Source organism: Portunus trituberculatus, chromosome 47, assembly GCF_017591435.1.
Source record: "Portunus trituberculatus isolate SZX2019 chromosome 47, ASM1759143v1, whole genome shotgun sequence".
NCBI lineage: Eukaryota > Metazoa > Arthropoda > Malacostraca > Decapoda > Portunidae > Portunus > Portunus trituberculatus.
Genome location: NC_059301.1, coordinates 34,176,564 through 34,194,545, shown reverse-complemented (window position 1 = coordinate 34,194,545; position 17,982 = coordinate 34,176,564). Strand labels below are relative to the sequence as shown.

At 37.0% G+C, this 17,982-nt stretch overlaps 1 protein-coding gene across 4 annotated transcripts in view; it reads left to right on the top strand.

The window, feature by feature from the left end:
• The window catches only part of LOC123498121, a 129,944-nt gene that overhangs the window by 43,753 nt on the left and 68,209 nt on the right, over positions 1–17,982 (top strand). For all 4 annotated transcript variants that reach the window (XM_045245289.1, XM_045245288.1, XM_045245286.1 and 1 more), the window contains exon 6: positions 14,641–14,737. In XM_045245289.1, coding sequence (XP_045101224.1) covers positions 14,641–14,737 — 97 coding nt within the window. The remainder of the gene's footprint in view (positions 1–14,640; positions 14,738–17,982) is intronic.

Sequence of the window (17,982 nt, the reverse complement as noted above, 5' to 3'; positions counted from 1 at the left end):
AGACCTCCTGGAACTTATTATTTATCAGTTCTGCCATACTTTTTGGGTCTTTCAACATCCCATTTTCTGCTTTTAACCTTTCTGTAGTTTCTTTTTTGTCTTATTTTTCCATTTATGAATCTGTAGAACAATTTCGGTTGCTCCTTGCATTTTTCGACTATGTCCTTTTCATAGATCCTCTCCTCTTCCTTCCTCACTTTAACTTATTCATTTCTTGCTATCTTGAAGTTTACCTTATTTACCTTATTTACCTTATTTCTTTTCCACCTTTTCCATGATCCATCCCTTTTCTCCTTTGCCCTGACACACTTTGCATTAAACCAATCTTTCTTTCCTTCTTCCTTAGGTCTATATTTCGGGACATATTCCCTGACTCCTGTTTTGCATATTTCCAAAAATAAGTTATATTTCTCTTGCACCCCCTCAGAGATTTCCATTTCTTCCCAGTTAGCGTATTTGAAATAGTTCTTGAGATTCTCAATATCAGCCTTTCTATATTTCAATCGGTCTCCTTTGTATGATTCATCTCTATCTTCTTTTCCCTCTTCTATATCCGTTTCTAATATTACATGATCACTCTTTTCCAATTGGCACTTATATCTTATATCATCATTCATTTGTATTGCCCTTGTAAAAACCAGGTCTAATCTTGCCAGCTCATCATTTCCTCTGAATCTTGTGTTTTCCTTTACTCTTTGGTCCATCATATTATCTATCATTAGGTTCAGGAATCTTTCTCCCCAGGCTTCTTCCCCCATACCACTTTCATAATTTTCCCAGTCCACTTCTTTACAGTTGAAATCTCCTACTAATATAACTTTTCTCCTTTCTTTAATGATTCTTGTAAGACTCCTTATTGTGTCATCTATCATGTCTTTAGATTCTTGATTGGTCCATGAATTTGTTTTTGGTGGCACATATGTTACAATGATTGTTAGCTCTTTTTCATTAATATGCATCTTAACATACAGTACTTCTGCTTTTCCTTCCCCATATTCCACTTGGTTTACCACCATGTCTTTCCTTAACATTATCATGAGTCCTCCTCCTCCTTTACCCCCTCTGTCTTTCCTCTATATGTTATATCTATTATCTATGTCTATTTTGATTGCCTCATTTAGTTTTGTTTCAGCCATGCATACAATATTCAGTTTTTCTTTCTTTATGTAATCTTTTAGTTCTAATTTACTTGATAGAACCCTGTCTATGTTCTTATACATCATTTTTAGTTTTTTGCCCTTATCACTTTTAGTTACACTTGCTCCATTGTTTTCTCTTCCTCCTTTCATATATACCATTTCCTTATCCTGTCTCCTAGAACTCTCCAAAAAAAAAAAAAAAATGCCTTTTTCTCCTCCTCTGACCTTTCATTATTTTTTTTCCCTTACTGCTGCCACCAGTTCATTGTATCTCTTCCGTTCTTCCTCATTTTATTTTATATATATATATATATATATATATATATATATATATATATATATATATATATATATATATATATATATATATATATATATATATATATATATATATATATATATATATATATATATATATATATATATATATATATATATATATATATATATATATATATATATATATATATATATATATATATATATATATATATATATATATATATATATATATATATATATATTATATATATATATATATATATATATATATATATATATATATATATATATATATATATATATATATATATATATATATATAATATATACAGATTTTTGCCGTTAAAGCGATAAATACTAAAAATATAAGAAAATAATAGAAAATAAAAAGTTAGGTTAGGAGAAAACGAAAATTAATGTTCTTACCATGTACTGGACGCTTCTTCCGCTCAAGAACGCAGGTGTCTTCTTATTTACTACTGTAGGTGAGGAGTTACTGTTGCATGGATGGAGTGGAGGTTGAAGGAACGGCTGCAAGGGTGATATCTTGCTGGCGATCACTGATGTCTGCAGGGTCTGAATGGTTGCTGATGTCAGGTAGGCTGATGTCTGGGGTCTCTGGTGGGGTACTGACTGGTGTAACAGTACTAACTGAAGGAGACTGGGATTTTACGATGTCTGGAGCAGATGATGGTCCTGGTGCAGATGATGGATGAGGTGAAGGAGTACGCTTGTCACACATAGCCTTGAAAAGATCTTATAGCTTAGTCTGTTTGAGAAGTTTCGGTTTTCTTTGATGAGAGTGGATTGTATGTTGTACACCTGCATAATCTGTTGTTCTGTGATGCAGGGCCTCTGCTCCAGTGCACAAATCAGTTCTTCACACAACTCGATGGTCCTGTCATGTGAGACCTTTTTCGGGTGTTCATCATCCTGTGTGCTGTTCTCATCATCACTGTCCTCCTCCTTTGCTCCTTCTTAAATTCTTCTGGGGTGGTTACCATCCTCACTATCTCCTGAGACGTGTAAGCATGTGCCACAGGACCATCGTCCACGTCTAGCCACTCCTCAACAGCTTTATCCTGAAGTTCCTTTGACACTGAACTGCTGTACTGCTTTGCGTACTCCATAATTTCCCCAACAGTTTTCTTGGCCTCAGAAACCCGAAAACCACCAAAGTCAGCATCAATGTCGTCCAACTCCTCTGCCTGGAACATTAGACTTGGCCACAACTTGTGCCAACAGTTGTGGAGTGTTGATTTTTCCACCATGTCCCAGGGATTAGCGACCCCATACAGCACATTCCGCATGTTGTACTCCTTCCTGAACTCGTCGATTGTCTTCCCTTCACTCACACCCATCAACATTTTTCTCATAAAAATGCGTTGATACTTCCGTTTCATTGATCTCAAGATTCCCTTATCTTGAGGTTGAATGAGAGAGGTGCAATTGGGAGGCATGTAGGTCACAAAAACGTTGTCTTTCATCATCTGATCAGCAGGGGGGTGGCCAGGGCAGTTGTCCAGCAACAAAAGTATTTTACAGTCCTTGGGCAAGCCAGCTTTCGTGCAATGTTCCCTTGCCTCAGGAACGAACATCTTCTCAAACCACTCCAACATCATTTTCTGGGTCATCCACGCAGGTTTGTTTGCTCGATAGTGGACAGGCAACACTCGCATGCCCTTCAACGCGAGTGGATTCTGGCTCTTCCCAATAACCAAAGGTTTGCAGCGATGGCTCCCAGCAGCATTGGCACAGGCCAATACTGTAACCCTGTCCTTTGGCTCTTTAAAGCCTTCAAGTGCCCCCTCATCTTCGTGGCGTAGTGTCTTGTGGGGCATGCAACGCCAGTACAAAGCAGTCTCATCGGCATTATAAACTTGTTCTGGACTTAAGTTCTCATCCTTGATAATTTTCTCAAAAACATCAACATACTGCTCAGCATTCTCGTGATCGGCAGACTTAGCCTCACCACAGGTCGTTCCTTCAGAAATGCCATGCCGTTTCTTAAACCGATCTAGCCAACCACTCGACAAATGAAATTCACCTTCAATGTTCAGTAAATAAAAAAATATTTTAGCCTGCTCAAGTATCATGTCACCAGATAACTTAACACCTTCACTGCGTACTTGCCGAAACCACTCCATTAAACAAACTTCTAAGTCCTCGTACTTTCCAGGTTTCATATGCTTACGTTTGCTCATTAACTTCTTACTGTCACTGTCAGCAAAATACGTTAAAAGTTGCACTTTCTGTTTCTTTAAGTCATACACAGTAGACGAACCACACCCGTACATTTCACACAGCTTACGTACGGGTAAGCCACTATCCAACTTCTTCAATAACTCAACTTTCTGTGCAATAGTCAATGACAAACGCTTTTTCTTTTCACTTGGACCACTTTTTCCAAAGTCTGCAGGCCTTTTCGAAGCCATTTTGCCAAAATATATCACCGAACTAACAAAGACTAGGACGAAAGTAAACGAATATGTCTTCTCTCTATGCTGTCTAGGCGGGAAATAACGCTTGTGGCGGGAAACTGCACGTGGGTTGGAGCGGCACACCAGCGCCGGTACATCGGTGTGGCGGAATCGGTACTAGGCGATGCCGGTAAATGCCGAAATGGCGTTAAAGACAACACTATGTTCCCACCGGAAATTTTTGCCGTTAAACACGGGATTCGTAAATCGCGTGCCGTTAAAGCGGGTTCAACCTGTATATATATATATATATATATATATATATATATATATATATATATATATATATATATATATATATATATATATATATATATATATATATATATATATATATATATATATATATATATATATATATATATATATATATATATATATATATATATATATATATATATATATATATATATATATATCCTTGCAGCCTTCTGTTTCTCTAAGTTTTGTTGTTCTATATAATATCTCTTCTGTTGCTGCTTGTGATTTTAGTAGTATCTTAATTGGCCTTGTTGTTCGATCTTGATAAGGTCCCATTCTGTGTATTTCCTCTACTTCCTCCTCTAGGTTCTGACTATCTTCATCGTTTAGATTTTTTAGTAGGTCTTTGACTGATTTAATTTCCTCTTTTTCCCTTCTTGGTGTATATTTTAAGTTTTTTCTTCTAGTCCAAATATGATTACACTTTTTCTTTTCTGCAATTTCCCGTACTAGGTTTTCTTTTTCCTTAAGGACTCCTATAATTTTGTTTGCCATATTCTCATCTCTTTCTTTTAGTTGTTCCTAGATCACCTCCTGAAAATTATCCTTTTCTTTCTTATCTTGGACTCTCCATGCCTGTACTTCTTTCTTAATCACATCCTGTACTCTTTCCTCTTCTTTGTTAAATAGATCTTTCAGGTCCTCTTTTTCTTTCTCTACTTTACCGAGTCCTTCATCCATCTGTTTCTTATATTTGGCTAGTTCTTTTCTCAGTTCTGCATTTTCTACTCTTACTCTAGCTTCATTTTCTTCCACTTTTTTTTATCCTTTCTTTCAAGTTCAGAAACACTTTCTCCTGTTCATCGTTCTCTTTAGTTTTCAGTATCCTATTCTATTTCTCCAATCCCTCCTTAGGATCCCCTAAAGCAGATGTGCCTCTGGTATTTTACCTTTGCCAGAAGAGGGGGACCTGAGGAGATATTATGCTGATTTTCCCTGGAATGATTACTGTTTCTGTGTCAGAGACCCATCTCTGTGTGCTGAACGCATAACAGAGGTGATAGTGTCTGGCACAGAGGCATACATTCCTCATTCTTTTTCTCAACCTAAACCTTCTAAACTTTGTTGTAACACAGCTTATTCTCATGCCATACATGACAAAGAGGTTGCCCACAAAAGGTATTTGAGCCTTCCATCTTCTTAATGTCATGCACTTTATGTTTCTGCCCAGAATCATACCAAATCTGTTCTTCAACTTGCCAAACACTCCTTCATAAACAGAAAATGTCAAAATCTTTCAAACTGAAATTCCCCTTGCGACTTCTGACATCTGGCCAAAGACATCTCCAGTAACTTTACTTCTTCATCTTTCCCTCCTTTATTTCATCCTAATGGCACCACTGCCATCTCATCTGTTTCTAAAGTTCAACTCTTCTCTCAAATCTATGCTAAAAACTCCACTTTGGACGATTCTGGGCTTGTTCTTCCCTCTCCTCCTCCCTCTGACTATTTCATATCTTCAATCAAAATTCTTCGTAATGATGTTTTCCATGCCCTCGCTGGCCTAAACCTTCAGAAGACTTATGGACCTGATGGAGTCCCTCCTATTGTTCCAAAAACTGTGCTTCTGTGGTTGCACCTTGCCTGGCCAAACTCTTTCAACTATACCTATTGGCTTCTACCTTTCTTTCTGGAAGTTTGCCTACATTCAACCTGTTTCTAAAAAGCGTGATTGTTATAATCCCTGAAACTACCATCCTATAGTTTTAATCTCTTGCTTGTCTAAAGTTTTTGAATCTATCCTCAATAGGAAGATTCGTAAACATCTTTCACATCACAATCTTCTATCTGATCGCCACTTTACAATCTTCTATCTGATTGCCAGTATGGCTTCTGTCACGGTTGGTTTACTGGTGATCTTCTGGCATTACTTACTGAGTCTTGGTCATCTTTTTGTAGAGATTTTGATGAAATTTATGCTATCGTGTTAGACGTATCAAAAGCTTTTGATAGAGTCTGGCACAAAGCTTTCATTTCAAAAACTGTCCTCCTATGGTTTCTATCCTTCTCTCTGCAACTTTATCTCAAGTTTCATTTCTGACCATTCTGTTGCAGCCATGGTAGACGACCACTACTGTTCTCCTAAATCTATTAACAGTGGTGTTCCACAGGGTTCTGTCCTATCACCCAACTTCAAATAAAAAAAAAACTGACTTTCAAATAAAAAAAAGCTGACTTTCAAATTAAAAAACTGACTTTCAAATAAAAAAAACTTACTTTCAAATAAAAAAAACTTTCAAATAAAAAAAAACAAATAAAAAAACTTTCAATTAAAAAAACTGGCATTCAAATAAAAAAAACTGGCTTTCAAATAAAAAAAGCTGACTTTCAAATTAAAAAAGCTGACTTTCAAATAAAAAAAACTGACTTTCAATTAAAAAAAACTTTCAAATAAAAAAAACTCTTTCAAATAAAATAAAACTCTTTCAAATTAAAAAACTGACTTTCAAATTAAAAAACTGGCTTTCAAATTAAAAAAGTTGACTTTCAAATTAAAAAACCTGAGCTTCAAATTAAAAAAGTTTACTTTCAAATAAAAAAATAATAGATTTTGTCTATTTCCACCATCACTGGTTTCCAACACCACCCATTTTCACCATCACCCATTTCCACTCTCCCATTTCCACTTTCACCATTTCCTCTGACCCATTTCCATTACCACCACCCATTTCCACTACCACTACTCATTTCCATTCACCCATTTTCACTGATCCAACTCCACCATCACCTATTTCCACCATCACTCATTTCCACCACTACCCATTTCCACTCACCCATTTCCTCCACTACCCATTTCCACTCACCCATTTCTACTCAATCATTACCACCACCACCACTACCACCACAACCACCACTACCACCACCACAACCACCACTATCACCACAAATATCACCACCACCACTAACACCACCACCACCACTGCAACCACCACAACCACCACCACAACCACCACTACCATCACCACCACCACTATCACCACATACCATCACCACCACCAGTGGTGATAGTGATGGTAGTGGTAACAGTGGTGGTTGGGGTGGTGGTGATGGTTGTGGTGGTAGTGGTGGTGGAGGTGGTAGTGGTGGTGGTGATGGTAGTGGTGGTAGTGGTGATAGTGGTGGTTGTGGTGGTTGTGGTGATAGTGGTGGTGATGGTTGTGGTGATAGTGGTGGTTGTGGTGGTGGTGGTGATAGTGGTGGTTGTGATGGTAGTGGTGGTTGTGGTGGTAGTGGTGGTGGTGATGGTAGTGGTGATAGTGGTGTTTGTGGTGGTGGTGATGGTAGTGGTGGTTGTGGTGGTAGTGGTGGTGGTGATGGTAGTGGTGGTTGTGGTGGTGGTGGTGGTGGTGGTGGTAGTGGTGGTTGTGGTGGTAGTGGTGGTGGTGGTGGTGGTTGTGGTGGTTGTGGTGGTGGTGGTGGTGTTAGTGGTGGTGGTGATGGTTGTGGTGATGGTGGTGGTAGTGGTGGTTGTGGTAATGGTTGAGTAGAAATGGGTGATGGTGAAAATGGGTGATGGTGGAAATGGGTAGTGGAGGAAATGGGTGATGGTGGAAATGGGTAGTGGAGGAAATGGATGATGGTGGAAATGGGTAGTGGAGGAAATGGGTGATGGTGGAAATGGGTAGTGAAGGAAATGGGTGAGTGGAAATGGGTAGTGGAGGAAATGGGTGAGTGGAAATGGGTAGTGGTGGAAATGAGTGATGGTGGAAATAGGTGATGGTGGAGTTGGATCAGTGAAAATGGGTGAATGGAAATGAGTAGTGGTAGTGGAAATGGGTGGTGGTAATGGAAATGGGTCAGAGGAAATGGTGAAAGTGGAAATGGGAGAATGGAAATGGGTGATGGTGAAAATGGGTGGTGTTGGAAACCAGTGATGGTGGAAATAGACAAAATTAATTTTTTTTAAATTTGAAAATAAACTTTTTTAATTTGAAGTTCAGCTTTTTTAATTTGAAAGCCAACTTTTTTAATTTGAGTCAGTTTTTTAATTTGAAAGTCAGTTTTTTTAATTTGAAAGTCAGGTTTTTTTTATTTGAAGGTCAGGTTTTTTTATTTGAAGGTCAGTTTTTCTATTTTGAAAGTTAAAATGTGTAGTTTTCAATGCCTCAAAAATTCTATTCCTCCATCTATCAACTCAACATAACCTTCCAGACAACTATTCCCTCTTCTTCAATGACACTTAACTGTCTCCCTCTTCCACACTAAATATCCTCGGTGTGTCCTTTACTCATAACCTAAACTGGAAACTTCACATATCATGTCTTCCTAAAACAGCCTCTATGAAGTTAGGCATTCTGCGACATCTCCATCAATTTTTCTCGCCCTTCCAAATGCTAACTCTATACAAGGGCCTTATCCGTCCTTATATGGAGTACTCCGCATGTATGAGGGGGTTCCACTCATACAGCTTTATTAAATAGGGTGGAATCAAAAGCTTTTTGTCTCATTAACTCTCCTCCTCTGACTGACTGTCTTCAGCGTCTTTCTCACCGCCAAAATATTGCATCTCTAATACTAGAGTTAATCAGTATTCTCAGTCATTCTTACCTTTCACTGGTAAACTCTGGAACTCCCTACCTGCTTCTGTATTTCCATCTTCCTACGACATAGCTTCTTTTAAGAGAGAGAGGTGTCAAGACATTTGTCCCACTCTTTTGAGTAATTCTTTCGAATCTTTTTTGGAGACTGCAATTTCAGTTAGTCTTTTTTTTTTCTAATATATTTTTTTGCCCTTGGAAGTTCTCCCTAACTCTTACATAAAAAGAAAATTATTTCCTGCAATCCTTGGCAATGCAATGTCCTATTTGGTTCTGTAAATTCCTCTTATTCAGTGAACACAGTTTTGAAGCTCTCATTCACTGTTTCACTCATTTCTCTTTGTATTTGGTATGTCTTCCCTCTTTTAATTATTTCTTCTATTGTTTTCTTGTTCTTCATTTTGCAATTTATATATTTGTAGAAAAGCTTGGGTTCCTCTTCGCTTCTTTGCTCCACATCTTTCTCTAAGTTTCTTCCTCTCTCTTTACTGTAATATATTAATTTCTCACATCCTTATACTGCTGTCTGTTATTTTTATTTTTCTGCTTTTTGAGTTTCTTCCAAACTTTATCTTTTGCATTTTTAGCTTCTATACATCTGGCATTGTACCAAGCATGTGTGCTTTTCTTTACTCTATAGATAGGTACGTATTTCTTCATTTCTTCGTTATATTTATGTAGGAATATTTCATATTTTCCCTGTATTGTCCTTCTGTTCATAATGTTCCTCCATTCAATATCAGCAAAAAAAAAATTTTTCTCTTTAAAACTTGCTCTTGCATAATTTAATCTCTCTTTTTTGTAGTGTTTTCTGTATCTTATCCCATCCTCTTCCTGTATTTCCAACATTAATGTTACATGATAACTTCTTCCCATTCGACTAAGGTATTGTATGCTGGGAGGGGGCTCTGGGTTCTTTGTGAATACTAGGTCAAGCAATGATGGTTCTTCTTCGTCATGTACATTGCGGATTCTTCCACCCATTGATCTATTGTATTTACCATAGTCAGCTGTAATACATACCTCCTCGCTCCATTGTCCAGCATTACCCATTACTTCCATCTCTCCCCAGTTTATTCTTTTACAGTTAAAGTCTCCTACTTATAGTATTCTTCCATCTCTTCTTATCATATTATCTAGGCACTTAAATGACCTCTCTGCATATCTTGATGTTCCTCAGGTCCCCATGTATTTGTCTTAGATGGCACATAGGTAACTATGATTTTTCTTTTTTTCAATTCTCTGTTTTGATTGTTACTCCCGTTACTTCCACCATACCATCACCATATTGCACTTCCTCCACACATATATTATCATGAACCATTATTAGCACTCCTCCTCTCCTTTTCCCTTCCTGTCTCTTGTCCAGCTATTATATCCCTGTTCTTTAAAGCTAACATGGATCTTCTCTTTTAGTTTTGTTTCTACTATGCATATTACATCGGGTCTTTTTTTCTTTCAAATAATCTCTAACCTCCAACACACCGAATAACAACCGATATATATTCGTATGAGTCACTCTTAATTTCTTGCCTCTTCCATGACCTCTTTCTTTCAAAGATACCACTTCTTTAGTCTCACATCTAGAACCCTCTAGTAGAAATACTTTTTTTTTCAAACTCCATCCTTTTCTCATTTTTTTTTTTTTTTTTCCTTAGCTTCATTTCTTAGCACTTTCTCTTTCTTTCTCTCTCTTTCAGGTTCATATCTCCTTTTTATCCATATATCCTTAAATTCAGTATTGTCAGCCAGCTTTCCTTTTCATGTCTTAATTTCCTCCACCGCCACCCGTGATCTCATTTTCACTTTCATTGGTCTCTTAATTACCCCTTTCACTAAATCTTTTCAACCTAATCACTTCCTCCACTTCCTGGTCTAACTCCTGTGTGCTGTCCTGGACCTGTTTGATAAAAGTTTTGGCCAATTCTCGCTCATGAACTTGTTGGGATTTTTTTTCCTTCATCAAAAAAATTAAGATACATTTCCTATTATCCACCATATCCTTTACTAGGGCTTCTTTCTCCTTAATTACTTGAATAAGAGTCATTGGTCATTTCCTGAATTTGCTTCCTTACTACCTTTGAAAATTTAACTTTTTCCTCTTCCTGTTGCTTCCATGCATATCATAATTCCTTTAATTTACTTTCACCCATTCTATTCTATATTTTATCCTCCCCATCCTGTATTTTTTTTTCTGTAGGCTTCTTAAGGAGTCTTCATAGTGTTACGTTCACCGGTTAAACTGGTAAGATTGGCATCGGGGAGCCGGTGAACAATAACAAAAAAAAAAAACACTGCAGGTTCAACTGGTGAGGAAATGCAAAGGGGGCACTTTAAAAAGCTATTTTAATAACCCATAATGAAATTGACACATATATAACAAGAAACATGAAACACAGATATATAACATGAAACACAGGAAAATGACATACACATATACATATAACACAGTAATAAATACAACAATAAATCCCAACTTAATACCTAACAATAATCCTAATCCTATATGGAGGCAATGTGGAAAACACGGACGAGGGGAAGTGATACTTATGCGGTGTCGCAGTGGTGAAATGCTGGGTGATGGTTGATCCCACGGTAGACCCAAGAGGCGTTGTGTTCACTGGTTGAGGCTTGGATCTCAACTTGCATTTTCAGAAAGCCAAGAGCTGGCTCAACACTTTCGGTTGAGTCGAAAGGGGCCGCGTGAATCCAACTTTGGGACAGTAGCGGGGCTTCATGAAACGGTGACGTGGAGGGTTCATGAAACGGTGGCGTGGAAGGTTCACGAGACGGTGACGTGGAAGGGGAGGCGGAGAGGTGGCGAACGAGGTAACAAGCAGAGGAGGTGATGGTAGTAATGTATGTTACGGGCGGGCCGTAACAATAGTCACAACATGTAGCCTTTAGTATATAATTTTGTTTCTTTATTTCCTGCATCTCCTTCATCTCTTGATTTATTTCTCTTACTTTCTCACATTCCTCTAATCTCACTTATAGTTCAGTGTTTTCTTTTATCAACATGTCTTGTTTTTCCATCATACTTGACATCACCTTCATGTATCTTATCTCCCTTTCCACTTTTATCAGCCTCCTTATATTACCTCTTTCCTCTCTAAATCCAGAAAAATTCTTGTCTGTATTATCATCATTCAGTCTCTTCAGACCAATTGGTGTTTTGATAAACCTTTGGTTTTCAAAACATGACGTTTGTTTTAGTCCCATATGTTTGGCAGCGCCACACCGCTCCACCTCTCTCTCCATTTTTCCATTATATATAAATCTTATTTATTTTGAAGACAGGAGAACCCTATGGCCCCCTAACATATGTGTAGGTCAGGCTCCAATGCCTACTGAAGTTCTTCCACTGGGAGCTGTTTTTGCACGTCTTGTGAGGATTACTTCTTGACAGTGTGTATTTACCTAGTTGTAATTTACAGGGCTCATAGTGTCCTGTCTCCATATCTACATTTATACAATTTTTCTTTAAAGTCATGTACATTATGTGCTATAACAACTTCATTACTCAATGCATTTCACTTTTCCACTGTTCTATGTGGAAAACTGTATTTTCTGATATCTTTCACACATTGCCTCATCCTAATCTAATTTAGGTCTTCTTGTTCTTCTAGCCTATTCTGTCACCAGCACCAGGTCTTCCTTGTCTATTTTTTCAATGCCATTTACTATTTTATACATTGTTATTAGGTCCTCGTTGTCTTCTATCTTATAAGGTTGTTAGTCCCATTTCCTTCAGACTTTCTTCATATGTTAGGTCTTTTAGTTCCGGCACCATCTTAATAGCTATCTTCTGGATCCGTTCTAATCTTTTTATATCTTTTTTCAGGCTCGGAGACCACACCACTGTTGCATATTCCAGCTTAGGACACATCATACTCGTGATAATTTTTTTCATCATATCATTGTGCATTTATTGAAATGCCACTCTAATATTAGTCAGCATTTTATATTCTAATCCAAATATCTTACTTATGTGTTTTTCGGGATTCAGATTTTCTTGTATAATCACTCCCAGATCTTTTTTCTCTTTAGTCTTCATTATTTGTTCCTTTCCCATCAGATATGTTATGTCTGCAAGTTGCATGATCTTGTTATGTCCCTAATCTTCAAACTGCCTTTGTGGGTGCAAGGGAACGCCCCTGAGTTTTTTATAAACTACTTAATTATATTATTTACAAACATTTACACTTTACGACCCTTACGACAACAAAGAAAACCACAAAAACCACGAAAATTTAATCACTCTCTTCACTCAAAGTGCACCTTCAAATACCTCAGATTCTGTCACATTATACCGTGAACTCAATTCATTAAACAAACTCAATAATTTCATTGATAATAACAACTCTTTCTTTACTCAAACTTCTTAAAAATGGTCCAGATTACTTCACAATTTTCACATTATTCCACTCAAATCACGCAATTTAAACTCAACGATAAGATACATCCTACTCACACCCTACAATTTAACCTTCCAATAAAACACCACTCTACACATTCTACACATAACCAGTTTCCCTTTCTCACAATATGACACCAACATTTTCTGTGACTGCATTACAGCTGTCTGGCTACACTTACTGGTCTTGAGATAAGCAGCGCGCCCATTTTGACCCTCTGGTCTGACAGCTCTCTCTTGCTGTCGTCTCTTGCCTTCTCCTCTGTGTTCTCGGCTTTCTCTCTCTCTCTCTCTCTCTCTCTCTCTCTCTCTCTCTCTCTCTCTCTCTCTCTCTCTCTCTCTCTCTCTCTCTCTCTCTCTCTCTCTCTCTCTCTCTCTCTCTCTCTCTCTCTCTCTCTCTCTGTGTGTCTTACACCTCCTAATATACACACATTCCTTGACTTCTCATCTCCACAATAACTTCTAGTTTTACAATGTTTATTTCAAATATCTTCAGTAATATCAACTAATATCAGGAACAAGGCCTTCCCCATCACTTGTCGGTAACTGCCTCGTCCATATCATTTGCTTCTGGTGAGCTCTGATTACTACTAGATATAGGGAAAAGGTTTCAGAAGCTTCTTGTAATCTACTGCTCGTCTCCAGCTGTGTTTGTCTTGTCATGACTCCCCATCTCTTGTTGTTCTCCTCGGTGGTCACGGGACTTCTTATCCATCAAATTAGTGATAGCGTCTCATAATCATAATCTTGGTACCTGCTTTTTGTGTCTCTCATGTTTCTTCATTTATTATTCTCTTTCTTACTTCAATCTTCATTTCTTCATTCTTGTTATCTTCTTTCTTACATATTTCATTTCTTCTCAACTTTCATGTCACAACAGATAGTTCCATACCGGTCTTCTCTTAGTCTTTCCTAATTCCATTATGTGACATTTCTTGGTATTGAACTCTAATTTTCACTTCTTACTCCACTCGTAAATTTTGTTTATATCCTTATTATTCTTAGCAATTTTCCATCATCAGCAAACAAATTAATATAACTGTTTACTGCATTTTGAATGTCATTTACATATACCTGTGTGTGTGTGTGCGTATGTGTGTGGGTGTGTGTTGTATGTGTGTGTGTGATTTGTTGTCCTTGGTTGATGTCCTAACATGATATAAGGATAGGAAAAAGTAAAAATATTTCTTTTTAACTATTGAGAAAAGGTAAACAATTACTATCATGATTAGAGCTTAGCTAACAGTGTGTTCTGAAGTGTGTGGTGAGTTACTGCTGCTTTCTGTCTTACCATTTCTTTCTGACACTAGTATGCAATAACCCACAATGCTAAAGAAAAAATTAGGAATCTTTAAAACATATAAAAAAAAAAGGGGGGGATAAAAATATAAATATTTTACAATTTCTAGTTAATAAAATGTTTGGATGTGGCTGTAGAAGAAAAAAGATATCTCAGAGTGGCTAGTGATTTGGGACAAGTGTGGCAGATAGCAGTGGAACACAATATACTTGATACTTTGCAGAATGGACCTAGTACCGGTTATTGATGGCAGAGCGTTCGTGGGGACCATTGAGTTGGACAAGATCCGTAATGGTTTGTGTTTTTTCCTGCTTTGTGAGGTGAGTCATGCCATTATCATCTCTGCCTATGCTGTGATGGTAACATAAATTCTGTCCTATGGTTTTATCATTGCTCACATTGTATTTACCTAGTTATATTGTACAGGGTTTGAGCAGGGTTCATAATGTCCTGTCTCCATGTCTCCATTTATCCAATTTTTCTTTAAAGTTATGCACATTATGTGCTGTAACAACTTCATCACTTAATGCATTCCACTTTTCCTCTGTTCTATGTAGAAAACTAAATTTTTTAATATCCTTCACACATGCCTTTTCCTTATCCTCTTTGCATGTCCTCTTGTCCTTCCAGCTTCTTCTGTCACCAGCACCAGGTCTTCCTTGTCTATCTTTTCAATGGCATTTACTATTTTATACATTGTTATTAGGTATCTTCGTTCTCTTATATCTAATAGTGTAGTCACCAAGCTTTATCAAGCTTGGTGACTACACTATTGCTGCATATTCCAACTTTGGACATATCATGCTCGTAATAATTTTTTTTCCATCATATCTTTGTCCAAGTACTAAAATGGCACTCTAATATTAGTCAACATTTTATATGCTGATCCAAATATCTTACTTATGTGTTTTTTGGGGTTCAGATTTTCCTGTATAATCATTTCCAGATCTTTTCCCTCTTTAGTCTTCATTATTTATTCCTTTCCCATCAGATAGTTCCATATCGGTCTTTTCTTACTCTTTCCTAATTCCATTACGTGACATTTCTTGGCATTAAATTCAAACTTACACTTCTTACTTTACTCATAAATTTTGTTTATACCTTCCTGCAGCAGCAAACAGTCCTCTTTGTTCTTGATTACTCTTAGCAATTTTGCATCATCAGATAAACAAATTAATATAACTGGTCACCCCATTCTTTGTCATTTACATATACCTGGAACATAATTGGGGCTAACACTGACCCTTGAGGCACTCCACTTGATACTTTACTCCAAGAGGAGTATGTATTTCTGATCACAGTTCTCATCTCTGTCCTTAAAGTAATCCCTTATCTAATCTAACAAAGATCCTCGTGGCCCTCCTATGTTCTCTATCCTCCAAAGTAGTGTGCCGTGAGGGACTTTATCTAAAGCTCTTTTTATGTCCAGGTATATTGTGTCCACCCATCCATCTCTGCTCTCCAGTCCTTCTATAACTCTTGAGTAGAAACTCTATAAGTTTGATACACATGACTGTCCTGTCCTGAAGCCAAATTGTATGTTCGATATAACATATTCTTCCAGATATTTAACCTTCCTTGATAACAATTTCACATATCTTCCCCTCAACACTTGTAAGTGACACCAGTCTGTAATTTAATGGCTCAGTTGACTGTCCTCTGTTGAATATTGGGATTATGTTGGCTCTCTTCCATTCCAATGGTACTCTCTCTTCTATTAATGAACTTGTAACCATTTTCCAAATTGGTTCTAACAACTGATATTTACATTTCTGTATTGCCCAGTCCAATACATCATCTGGCTCCATTGCCTTTTCAGATATCCAAATGATCAAATAATCTTCCAATATCTTTTTTGTGCACTATGATTTCCTGCAATCCTTGGAAATGCAATGTCTTATTTGGTTCTGTAAATTCCTCTTCAGTGAACACAGTTTTGAAACTCTTTTCATTATTTCACTCATTTCCTCTGCTGTTTGGTATGGCTTCTCTTCTTTAATTATTTTTTCTATTGTTTCCTTATTCTTGATCTTACTATTCATATACATATGTATTTGTAGAAAAGCTTGGGTTCATCTTTGCTTTTTCACACCATATCTTTCTCAAAAGTTTCTTTCTTCCTCTCCCCTTACTCTAATATATTAATTTTTCGCATTCTTATACTGCTTTTTTTTTTCTGTACATTTCTCTGCTTTTTTAGTTTCTTCCAAGATTTATCTTTTTTCCTTTTAGCTTCTATACATCTGACATTGTACCAAGTGTGTATGGTTTTCTTTACACTATAGATAGGTATATATTTCTTAATTCCTTCATTATATTTCTCTTGGAATATTTCATATTTTTCCTGTACGTATTGTCCTTCCATTCATAATGTTCTTCCATTTAGTATCATCAAAAAATTTTTTAACTTTTCAAAATCTGCTCCTACATAATTTAATCTCTTTTTATAGTCTTCTCTGTATCTTATCCAATCCTCTTCCTGCATTTCCAATACTAATTTTACATGATCACTTCTTCCCATTGGACTAAGGTATTGTATGCTGGGAGGAGACACTGGTTTTTTTGTGAATACTAGATCAAGCAACGATGGTTCTTCTTCCCCGTGTACCATGTTGATTCTTTGACCCATTGATCCATTGTATTTACCATAGTCAACTGTAACACCTCCTCGCTCCATTGTCCAGCATTACCCATTACTTTAAACTCTCTCTCTCCAGTTTACTCTTTTACAGTATAAGTCTCTTACTAATAGTATTCTTCCATCTCTTCTTATCATATTATCTAGGCACTTAATGACCTCTCTTTGCATATCTTGATGTTCCTCAGTACCCCATGTATTTGTCTTAGATGGCACACACGTAACTTATGATTTTCCTTTTTTTCAATTCCTCTGTTTTGATTGTTACTCCCGTTACTTCCACCATACCATCACCATATTGCACTTCCTCCACACGAACCATTATTAGCATTCCTCCTCCCCCTTTTCTCTTCCTGTCTCTTCTCCAGCTATTATATCCCTGTTCTTTAAAGCTAACATGGATCTCTGCCTTTAGCTTTGTTTCTACTATGCACATTACATCCAGGTTTTTTTCTCTTTCAAATAATCTCTAACCTCCAACACATTGGATAACAACCCATCTATATTAGTATAAGTCACTCTTAATTTCTTTCCTCCTCCACAACCTCCTTCTTCTTCTGAAGATACCAAATCTTTGGTCTCATATATAGAACCCTCCTGTAGAAGTTCTTCTCAATCTCATTTTTTTTTTTTTTTTTTTTTTTTTTCCTTAACTTCATTTTTTAGCACTCATTTTCCTTCTCTTCCAGGTTCATATCTCTTTTTATCCATATATCCTTAAATTCAGTATCATCATCCAGTTTCCCTTTTCTTGTCATAATCTTCTCCACCGCCACCTGCGATCTCATTCTCACTTTCATTGGGCTGTTTCCCCCTTCACTAAACCTTCCCAACCTAATCACTTCCTCCACTTCCTAGTCTGACTCCTGTGTGCTGTCCTGGACCTGTTTGGCTAATTCTCTCTCCTTGTTCTCTCATGAACTTGTT